Source organism: Hyla sarda, chromosome 1 (assembly GCF_029499605.1).
Source record: "Hyla sarda isolate aHylSar1 chromosome 1, aHylSar1.hap1, whole genome shotgun sequence".
Classification (NCBI taxonomy): Eukaryota; Metazoa; Chordata; class Amphibia; order Anura; family Hylidae; genus Hyla; species Hyla sarda.
The window spans coordinates 307,368,836-307,380,288 of NC_079189.1; the positions used below are offsets into that span (position 1 = coordinate 307,368,836).

General features: G+C 40.6%; 1 protein-coding gene across 5 annotated transcripts in view; it reads left to right on the plus strand.

Moving 5' to 3' along the window:
• The window catches only part of PLVAP (plasmalemma vesicle associated protein), a 31,474-nt gene extending 20,468 nt beyond the window's left edge, over positions 1–11,006 (plus strand). The window contains exons 4-6 of one of the 5 annotated variants that reach the window (XR_008843558.1): positions 4,119–4,166; positions 6,440–6,541; positions 10,989–11,006. Coding sequence is in view for 1 of the 5 variants with exons in the window: in XM_056518220.1 (XP_056374195.1) it covers positions 4,119–4,160 (42 nt within the window). In the remaining 4 variants the exon portion in view is untranslated. Of the gene's footprint in view, positions 1–4,118; positions 4,167–6,439; positions 6,750–10,233; positions 10,742–10,988 lie in introns of those variants that run through there. The other 4 variants (XR_008843557.1, XR_008843555.1, XR_008843556.1 and 1 more) reach the window with 4 other exon arrangements.
• The last annotated feature ends 447 nt before the right edge of the window (positions 11,007–11,453 follow it).

Sequence of the window (11,453 nt, forward strand, 5' to 3'; positions counted from 1 at the left end):
TGGGGGGCTTTTTTTCCTTTTACTTCTTGTGAAAATGAAAAGTATAGGGCAACACCAGCATGTTAGTGTAAAAAAATTTAAAATTTTTACAATAACATGCTGATGTTGGCCCTTAACTTTACCTTTTCATAAAGGGTAACAGGAGAAAAAGCCCCCCAAACTTTGTTAGGCTATTTCTCCCGAGTACGGAAATACCCCATATGTGGCCTTAAACTGTTGCCTTGAAATATGACAAGGCTCCGAAGAGAGAGAGCACCATGCGCATTTGAGGCCTAAATTTTGGATTTTCATAGGGACAGACCCGGATACAAGAATTAGACTTGTCTTTGATACCAAAATTACAATACGGCAGTGTTTCCCAAACAGGGTGCCTCCAGCTGTTGCAAAACTCCCAGCATGCCTGGACAGTCAAGGGCTGTCCGGCAACACTGGAAGTTGTTGTTTTGCAACAGCTGGAGGCTCCGTTTTAGAAACCATGCCGTACCAGACGTTTCTCATTTTTATTTATCCCCATTTACTTTAACCTCTTGGGGATGCAGGGCGTACCTGTATACCCTGTGCCCGCTCCCATGCTATAGCGCGGGGTCACATGCTGACCCCACACCATATCAGGTCAGTCCCAGCACCTAGCAACGGCCGGAATCTGTGGCTAATACCGGACATCACCGATCGCAGTGATGCCCGGTATTAACCCCTTAGACGTGACGATCAAAGTTAATCGCCGTGTCTACAATCTAAGAAAATTCTTCCCGGCAGCTCAGTCTGGCTGATCAGGATCACTGCGGTTAAACCGCGGTGTCCCGATCAGCTGAGAGGACACAAGGAGGGTCCCTGCCTTCCTCCTCATTGTCTGATCGGCGATCCATTGCTCCATGCCTGAGATCCAGGCTGGAGCAATGGAGCGCCAACAACACTGATCAATGCTATGCTATGGCATAGCATTGATAAGTGTCTGCAATCAGAAGATTGCATGTTATATTCCCATCTGGGGGCTGTAAATGTGTGGGGAAAAAAAGTTAATAAAAGTGATTTAACCCCTTCCCTAATAAAAGTTTGAATCAACCCCATTTTCCCATAAAAATAAACAGACATATGTGGTATCGCCGCGTACCTAAATGTCAAAACTATAAAAATATAATGCTATTTAAACCACACGGTCAATGGCATACTCGTAAAAAAAATTCCAGAATTGCGTATTTTTGGTCACTTTATATACTATAAATTTTTTTTTTATAAAAAGCGATCAAAGAGTCCAATCAAAACAAAAATGGTACCAATAAAAACTTCAGATTACAGCACAAAAAAATGAACCTCACAATGCCCTGTATGCAGAAAAATAAAAAAAAGCTATAGGGGTCAGAAGGAGACATTTTTAAAACATACTAATTTTTTTGCGAACAGTTATAATTTTCACCAGAAGTAACACAAAACTAAACCTATATAAGTCTGGTATCATTTTAATCATATGGACCTACAGAATAAATATCAGGTTTCATTTTCACGGAAAAAACGGAAGCTCCCAAGTGTTACAAAATGGCGGTTTTTTTTTCTCAATTTTGTCCCACAAATATAATTTTTTTTGTTTCATCGTATATTTTTTGGTGGTGCAAAAAACAGGCATCATATGGGTCTGTGGGTGCAAAATTGAAAGGGTTAGGATTTTTAAAAGGTGAGGAGGAAAAAACTAAAGTGCAAAAATGGAAAAACCTTGAGTCCTTAAAGGGTTAAAGCGCAACTGTCATGGATATTTATACCCCCCAAACTAATACCATGATAGTATAGATAATAAAACTTGTAATGCAGCTATACCTTTGGCTGCTCTTTATCACACTTTATCAGCCAGAAAATAGTTTTATCGTGCGTCAGCAACAGTCTGAGAGGCGTGGCCTGGGTTCGCAGTGCCCCACCTCCACCAGCCTATCCGCCTGTAAGTGAGCGCTACAACCGATGTGTGATTGACAGGTCCCCTGCGTAAGCACCCGATGTTTTTGATGTGTGGGCCGTGACTCCACTAAGCCCTTACATATTATGTGCACCTTTATGATATCCAGTTCTCCTATTCTTTCTTCTCCTGGTGCCGGAGACATGCTGCTTCTGCTTTCACTAGAGGCAGAGAGCTTGCTCGCTCCCTGCCTCTTGCACTGCACAGGTGCACGGCGCTGGTGGCAGACAACGGGAGTGAGCGCTTTCTCTCTGCCAGAGACGGGAGTGAGCGCTTTCTCCCTGCCAGAGACGGGAGTGAGCGCTTTCTCCCTGCCAGAGACGGGAGTGAGCGCTTTCTACCTGCCAGAGACGGGAGTGAGCGCTTTCTCCCTGCCAGAGACGGGAGTGAGCGCTTTCTCCCTGCCAGAGACGGGAGTGAGCGCTTTCTACCTGCCAGAGACGGGAGTGAGCGCTTTCTCTCTGCCAGAGACGGGAGTGAGAGCTTTCTCTCTGCCAGAGACGGGAGTGAGCGCTTTCTCTCTGCCAGAGACGGGAGTGAGCGCTTTCTCTCTGCCAGAGACGGGAGTGAGCGCTTTCTCTCTGCCAGAGATGGTAGTGAGCGCTTTCTCTCTGCCAGAGATGGGAGTGAGTGCTTTCTCTCTGCCAGAGACGGGAGTGAGCGTTTTCTCTCTGCCAGAGACGGGAGTGAGCGTTTTGTCTCTGGCAGAGACGGGAGTGAGCGTTTTGTCTCTGGCAGAGACGGGAGTGAGCGTTTTCTCTCTGGCAGAGACGGGAGTGAGCGTTTTCTCTCTGACAGAGAGAAAGTCCTCACTCCAGTTGTCTGCCACCAGTGCAGTGCGCTTCTTCAGTGCAAGAGGCTGGGCGCAAGCAAGCTCTCTGCCTCTAGTGAAAGCAGAAGCAACGGATCTCTGGCACCAGGAGAAGAAAGAAGAGGAGAACTGGCACTGTATATCATGGTGCACATTATGTAAGAGCTCAGTGGAGTCAAGCCCCGCACATAATGAACATTGGGTCGCTTGCGCTGGGGACCTGTGTGTCAATCATTCCCCATTTCTAATAACACCCCCAATATAACTGGTTTTACCACTTTGGAAATGTCCAAACTGATAAAATGTTTCTATGCATTTCAAACTTTTCTTCAGGAAGAGCTTATTTAAGGAACAGTTTTAATAAAAAGGATTGGTCATTGAAAAAACTCTGTATTTACTAGTTTAACTTCCATGAGCTCCAGTTCTCTACATTATATGTCATATCAAATCTGTATGAAAAAAAACTCATATTGTATTGTGAATCCTTACAACTCTGATCAGTAATATTGCTTTGGGCATGTAACCTTGTTGCAAATAAGAAGCATCTTGCTTCCACGAATAGGGTTATTTGCACATTATTTGCCCTTTAATATTTCTGCCCAAACAAACCTGGAACAAATGGTTATAATATGTCCAAGTTCACATCCCCTATGTCAGGAATGGGCAGGGAAGGAGTGCACTCTATTCTTGCCCGCTCTCCTGTCCCTGCCTACTTACGTGCCTGCCCTAAACGACAGGTACGTAACCACGAAGACAGTCCCTTCCTATATACGTGAGGGGCGTAATTGTCAAAATAATAAACTACAATGACACAGACTTGCTCTGGGGACAGTAGTAACAGACAGACTAACAAAGGAAGACTAAACACACACAATGGGGGAGATTTATCTAAACCTGTGCAGAGGAAAAGTTGCCCAGTTGCCCATAGCAACCAATCAGATTGCTTCTTTCATTTTTAACAAGGCCTGTGCAAAATGAAAGAAGCAATCTGATTGGTTGCTATGGGCAACTGGGCAATTTTTCCTCTGCACAGGTTTTGATGAATCTCCCCCAATAAGTTAAATGTCAACTATACACGTCTGAAGCCAGAAGATGTCACAGTACAATGTCGCTAATACCAGAGAGAATAGTAAGAGAGAGGCGCCAAAGGGACAAAAAGCCAGATATAACAAATTCAGAAGACAGGTAGCCAGAACAGGTGCTGCAATGAAGGTCAGCTGACCAGTCCAGACAGCTGGGCGTAACCCAGCAACAAAAAACAACAAAGAAGCTGTCAGAACCTTTTAACCCTATAGGTTCTGACACCCTAATGAACATGTCATTGCCGAATAACAACATTTTTTTTACTTCTTTACTTTTGTTTAGACTGGGGGACGCATGTCTGGTGGGGCATTTCCACGGATTTAAAAACAGGTAAGAAAATGTAAAAATCACATGATCGAAGAGGAACTATTTAGTGGGTAATGCTTTTTCTGTGTATTAAAAGAGTAGACAAATCACAGTTTGCTTAAAAGAAAAATGTGTGTATGTCCAAATTTTTTCAGCAATGTGAATATAATCTTATTCTATTTCTGAGACAGTTTTGCTAAATCAGCTTCCTATCGTTAAGTGTTTTTTTTAAAGAAATATATATTTTTTTAAATAACCAAAAGAAATTGGAAATAAATAGGAGAACAAATCTAAATGTATTATATTCTAAAAATATTTAAAGGGGTATTCCGGGCAAAAACATTTTATCACCTATCCAAAGGAGGGCAGGCCCCCCCATGCCCCCTCCCATAGACATGAATGAGGGGATAAAATGTTTTTGCACGGAATGCCCCTTTAAGGGCCAGAATTAGTTTTTGAATTCAGTGGGGACACTTGAACTGTTCACATGCCAGACAAAAGCTTGGTTAAGGCTCCCTTCAGACATGCCACAAAAACTGCCTATTCTCCATGCATTTTTATGCCATTATATCCTGAATGGTGTGTATTAGTATATGTGTTATTTTTTGTGTGGTGTCTTCCTTTTTTTATTTTTTTTTATAAGTCATGTGATTCTTTTTTTATCTGATTTCTATTGAAAAACATAAGGGGGGAAAAATGACAAAGTGCCCACACACATTTACACATGCGTTTTTTTTTTTCCATCCTATAGTTCTATGTTCCATAATTTCTATGGGAGGAAAAAAGCCATAAACTGGTTGAAAAAACACCATACTCTAAAGTCAGAGCATGCTGAAAATCAAAACAACAACACTAAAGGGAGAAATACACCACAGCCAAAATCGCCATGTATGTAGCATTTCATTTTCACTACTAACTCCCAACTCACATCTGGCCCCCTATTGCATGGTATTTTTTGGGTAAAACACAGTGAGTGTGTGTATGGTGCTCTTTTAACAAAGTTGGGCCTCCAGGACCCAGCATATACAGTCATGGCCGTAAATGTTGGCACCCCTGAAATTTTTCAATGAAAGGATTGCAGTAATACATGTTTTGCTATACACATGTTTATTCCCTTTGTGTGTATTGGAACTAAACCAAAAAGGGAGGAAAAAAGCAAATTGGACATAATGTCACACCAAACTCCAAAAATGGGCTGGATAAAATTATTGGCACCCTTATATTTGGTTGCACACCCTATGGAAAAACTAAAATCAGTGGCTTCCTATAACAATCAACAAGCTTCTTACACCTCTCAGCCAGAATGTTGGACCACTCTTCCTTTGCAAACTGCTCCAGGTCTCTCTTATTGGAAGGGCGCCTTTTCCCAACAGCAATTTTAAGTTCTCTCCAACGATGTTTAATGGGATTTAGATCTGGACTCATTGCTGGCCACTTCAGAACTCTTTGTTGCCATCCAATTTCTGGGGCTTTTTTACGTATGTTTGGGGTCATTGACTATCCTGCTGGAAGACCCAAGATTTCGGACACAAACCCAGCTTTCTGACACTGGGCTGTACAGTGCAACCCAAAATCCGTTGGTAATCCTCAGATTTCATGATGCCTTGCACACATTCAAGGCACCCAGTGCCAGAGGCAGCATAACAACCCCAAAACATCATTAAACCTCCACCATATTTCACTGGAGATGGACTTGTAACCTTGAGATTGTTGATATTTTTCCACAATTTTGGTTCTCAAGTCCTCAGACACTTCTCTTCTCCTCTTTCTGTTGTCCATGCTTAGTCTTCACATTGTGTGTCAGTGTGTGCCACACTAAGTGAACTTCTCTCCTTTTTATCTGCTTTCAGGTGTGATTTTTATATTGCTCACACCTGTTACTTGCCCCAGGTGAGTTGAAAGGAACATCACATGCTTGAAACAATCTTAGTTTTCCACCATTTTAAAAGGGTGCCAATAATTTTGTCCAGACCATTTTTGAGTTTGGTGTGACATTATGTCCAATTTGCTTTTTTTTCCTCCCTTTTTTTGGTTTAGTTCCAATACGCACAAAGGGAATAAACATGTGTAAAGCAAAACATGTGTTACTGCAATTGTGAGAAATACTTAATTTTCTTTAAAAAATTTAGGGGTGCCAACATTTACGGCCATGAATGTATCTCAATACCTAATACAGCAATTGGTTTCTTTAGAAGATATCTCTTAATACATATAAATCCAATATGGAAATTATTTTATGTTTAGCAATCGTAGATAAATCAACTAACATATCATAGTTGCCTGTTTTTTTTCTGCAGATTTTGGCATGAGGTTACTTGAAAAAAATGAAGATGCTTGCAACCCAAGCTAGAAGTTTTTGAAATCGCAGAATACGCGCGCTAATCCAGCTTCATACACCAGTAATCACAGAGTAATCTTAATCATTTATCATATAATTGATTAAATCACTTATATAAACTAAAGCTGCGTTGCCATGTGTTTAGATTAAAACAACATAAGAAATATCTTTTCATGATTATGTTTATTGTCTAATTATAATTACCATAGAGCTTGCTATTAGAATGCAATGCCTGCAAGGGGCAAGAATGGACTCCCAGCTAAATATGAAATAATAAAGGGGATAAATCAAATGAAATCCCAGGGGAGGTGCATATAATACTTAACTTTTAATTTTACAAAGTTAAAATCGTCACCAAAAGAATAGTGCTCAAATAACCCAAACGAATAAATATAAATGTTCTGGTTATGATATGGATCTTACTCCAGAGACAATATCAAGCATACAAGGTGTCGCTCTCAACGCGTTTCTGCCAATAATGATATGGCGTCATCAGGAGAGACAAAGGACAAATCTTGAAATACCTTAATAAAATTGTGGTACTAAGAGCACCCTATAAATAAACCAATGTGACTAAGAGATCATGGCAAGGACTGTCTGTATCAGGCCACCTGCAAAGAAAGCACAACAGAAAGGTACCGGTATCATTTATACGCTCCAAGCATAATAAAGTACATGAACAATTCATGCGGAGCATGGACTCACTGTGCCGTGGATATTTTCCAGAAAACCTAAAGAGGAAAGCACATAAAGAAAAGCCCCTATCAGTAACTGTCCAGCTGGTACCTGTAAAGAAGAAACACTCTTCCGCAGTATGCGGCTACTCACAGTTACAGTCTGCCGATATCCGTGATCCCAGGACGGTGCGCTATAACCCGCAATGGCGGGGAGCCTTGCAATAGATGCCGGCTGCTAATGCGCTTCCGTACCTGGGATCACGGCGTGTGACGTCTTATGCGCTGGCCGAGCCGCGCGTCACTTCCACCGCACCCCTGATTGACGTCATAGGGGCCGGCGATTATCGTGCAGCGCGCGGTCAGGTGACGGCTGCAATGAAAACAAAAGAGTCATGTGATTACGGCTATGGTAAACACTCTTATATCCTGGTATATTCATAATAGCTAGATGATTGAAGCAAATTAAAGTGGCACTAGCGGAATCGAGGGTGAGTATGTAGCCTAAAACTATCCATGAATATATATTTAAGGAACATTACTACGGAGAAACCTTATGCATTCTTTTGGTGACGATTTTAACTTTGTAAAATTAAAAGTTAAGTATTATATGCACCTCCCCTGGGATTTCATTTGATTTATCCCCTTTATTATTTCATTTTTTTTTTATTGTCTAATTATAAAATGTTCTGAAAACATTTATACCAAATATACTTTCCTTATTCATTTTAGAAGATGATTGTATTGTGCATATTATGTTGTATATAGTATTAACATAATAAGATGACTTGTCTGTATTACACTATGACCTTAGTGCTGTAGATGTAGAAACAAACATAAAAACCCATACGGAACATCATTTCCATTATTACTCCAAAAATTCCATCATTATAATTAATGCCTAGGATCTCAAAATTATCTACCACTCGGTATAGCTCAGATACAACTATTTAACACTTCCAGCTAAAAAGAACATTGCTACTGATGCACTTAGAATTTTATTATCAATACAATACCATCAATATACACAAAACATCAAGACATTAAACACAAACACAATTATTGGCAAGACTATGTGGTGTCTCACAATAGTATTACATTAAACAGTCAAAGAAATGGTAGTAATAAGTGGTAAAAACAGTGGGGGGAGTTTTGTTCTAGCCCAATATTGCACTCTATATAAGGGAGCAACGTCCTCTGTAAATCACCTACTCCATTAACAGTATGGCCCAGTTAGTATTGGCCCAGCATAGTAAACGTGTCACTTACCCATTTTGCACCTAGTCTCCACCCGTTCCAACGTACGTTTCGTCAGAATGACTTTATCAAGGAACATGATAATGTGGCTGCCCTGTATCAGTGTCCTGGGTGAAGCGTGGATCCGTGAAGCGGAGGCTGATGCGTGTTTCTGTACCTGGACCCGGCGCATGCGCCGCTATGCGCAGGCCCTGCTATAGGTGACGCCAATGTTGATAGTTAGTGGCACATATAAGGAAGAGAGGGTAGCCACATTATCATGTTCCTTGATAAAGTAATTCTTACGAATCGTACGTTGAAATGGGTGGAGACTAGGTGAGTGACTTTACTTGCTGGAGTAATACTAACTGGGCCATACTGTTAATGGAGTAGGTGATTTAGGGAGGACGTTGGTCCCTTATATATAGTGCCTTATACTCCACCATTTTAAGAGTGCAATATTGGGCATAGAACAAAACTCCAAAACACCATTTATTACTACCATTTCTTTGACTGTTTAATGTAATACTATTGTGAGACACCACATAGTATTGCCAATAATTGTGTTTTTAATGTCTTGATGTTTCCTGTATGTTGATGGTATTGTATTGATAATAAAGTTCTAAGTGCATCAGTAGCAATGCTCTTTTTTTGCTGGAAGATGTAGAAACATAATCTGATGTCTTATTGTATTGTTATAAGATGATGCGATTCAGCCTGAGGAAAATAAAATACTAGATTATGTATAGATTTTATTATGGAGGATCTCCATCTAAAATATTGACAAATTAGATTTGCCTGGTGGGTTTGGCCGACTGTTTAAGGTGTATGGTGGCCTCTCGACACCAACAGATAAAATATCAGTGGAGAGAAGGTTTAGTTAAGTTGTATTTTCACTGCCCAACTTCTGGAAGAGATAAGCCAACCTTATAGCTGTCTGGATGTAGCTTATCCCTCCCGTCCCCATATAGGAGTGTTTGGCCATGTCAAATGTTCACATGCATGGAGAGGTCAGAAGAGATAACTGTCAGTCACATGAACGATGAGCTGATTGTTATTTATACATGTAGCCTCTCTCACAACTATGGCGGCTCATAGGCTCCATTCCTCTCTCTCGCCTGCAGGCAAGTGACGCCCATTTTACGTTAAAAGCCTCAGCAGTAGAAAACCTGCACAAAGCCACTCTGTCTAGTTGGCCCTTACAGCAACAACTGGGTGGTATACTTGTCTGTTTAATCACAAAATACCTCCTCTCCATAGCAAATGGGAATGTGTTAGCTCCTCCTACCTTTGCTTAAAAGGTTATCCTAAAATGAAATGTATCTATCCACAGCACTTAGAAAAGTCCATTGAGAATATACAGGGTGCTGCCTGTGCATGCACAATGTGCTCCATTCATTCTAGGGGACATTTCACCTCCATTCTTGTGATTGATGGGGTTTTTTAGCAGTAGGGCCCCTACCACTCAGCTAGCTATGATTTATACTATGGATGAGGTGGGGGTGGGTAAGCTTTGATTGTGGGACAACCCTTTTAATGCTGGGTCTCTAACTTAGACCCTGCCACAAAGAACCCAGCAGCATGGTACCAAGGGATGGTAAATCCCCAATGCCATACTGTGCAACAACAGGAGACAAACTAGGAAATGCTTACTTTAAACTATGAAAAATATACTTTTGATCCCATATACAAATATACACATAGACATAAAGATGTAACCTACAATGCTCCTGACCCTGATTTTCTTTAAATTAAATAAAGAACTTTTACACCTGTATGGAATATAGAGACTAACTGTATTTATATCCTGCATGTCATAAAATTCTTCATGTCTTTTCACAAGTGCTGCTATGAAAAGTGATACAGACCCATTCCACCAATACTTCATCAATTTTGTTGAACAACTAAGCAGAATTGCCAGTGAGGAATCATGGAAATCCCATGGAAACATTCCCTACTATATAGGAAATAGCAGCCAGTAATTGACGTGAGAAGTTTTGAAAAATGCAGAAACAGATTAACTGATGGCAGTTTTAACATATGATATTTTACTGGAAAAGTATTAGCCTACTGTGAAGAAAGCTGCTTGACGGAGCATATTAAAACATCTATTTAAGATTACTGCTTTCTGTGACATTGCTTTCCCTCTCAGCTGCCAAGAATGTTCCTAGATATTTCTTAGAAACTTTGTGCTGTGATTAATACACTCCTTTTTACAGGAAACCCCTGATGTTGGCCTTCGTGTGCTACTGCTGTTTTCTTAACAGGCGACACCAACACACGTCCATTGTTCTTTTGTAAATATTTCTTTGCTTTTGCGGATATGGAGAATAAATGTTCAAGTGTTCAAGTTATTGCTGTCATGAATTAATGTCTTGGGAAAGGCCTGTAGAGGCAGCCAAAAAGGGTGGGTACAAAGTCACACGAGAAAAGGTGATTATGTACTGTGAAAGCTGTGGACAATATACCAAACTACAGAAGTAAATTCCATACACAAAAATGTTAGCAAGACACTCATTTATTTAAGGTCAGCTTCACACATAGAATGTAAAAACTTTTTTTGTGTTGATTTTTTTCTTGTTTTCTTTTTTTTTTCAGGCTGAACACTGCAGCTAGATATTAGTTAAAAGTCTATTGAAAAATATAAAAATCTATATCACACAGCATTTTGGTTTATGACATTTTTGAGATTACTAGAATTTCCTAGTGCATAAGCATTCTGACACAGTCTGCTCAACTAGAAGCAGAGGTGATTCCACTGACTTGACTAAGTAACAAGAGGAACAAGACTGGTCTCCTGTTATCCTGGCCATTCTAACCCTTGGATTTCACAAATGTTACCGTTCAAGTTCTCTATGTGGTTTCAAAGGGAGGCAAATCATTCTGTCACTCTACCCAACCCAATATCCTTGGTGAAGCTTATTAGAAAAAAAAAAACTTAGGTCAGCTATATTTGTACTCTTATTAAGCCCTGATGTCACGTCTGGCCAGGGAAGGAGTGCAGCCCTCTTCTCACCCACTCCCTCTGACCATGCCTACTTGCCTATCCGCCCTAAACAGTGG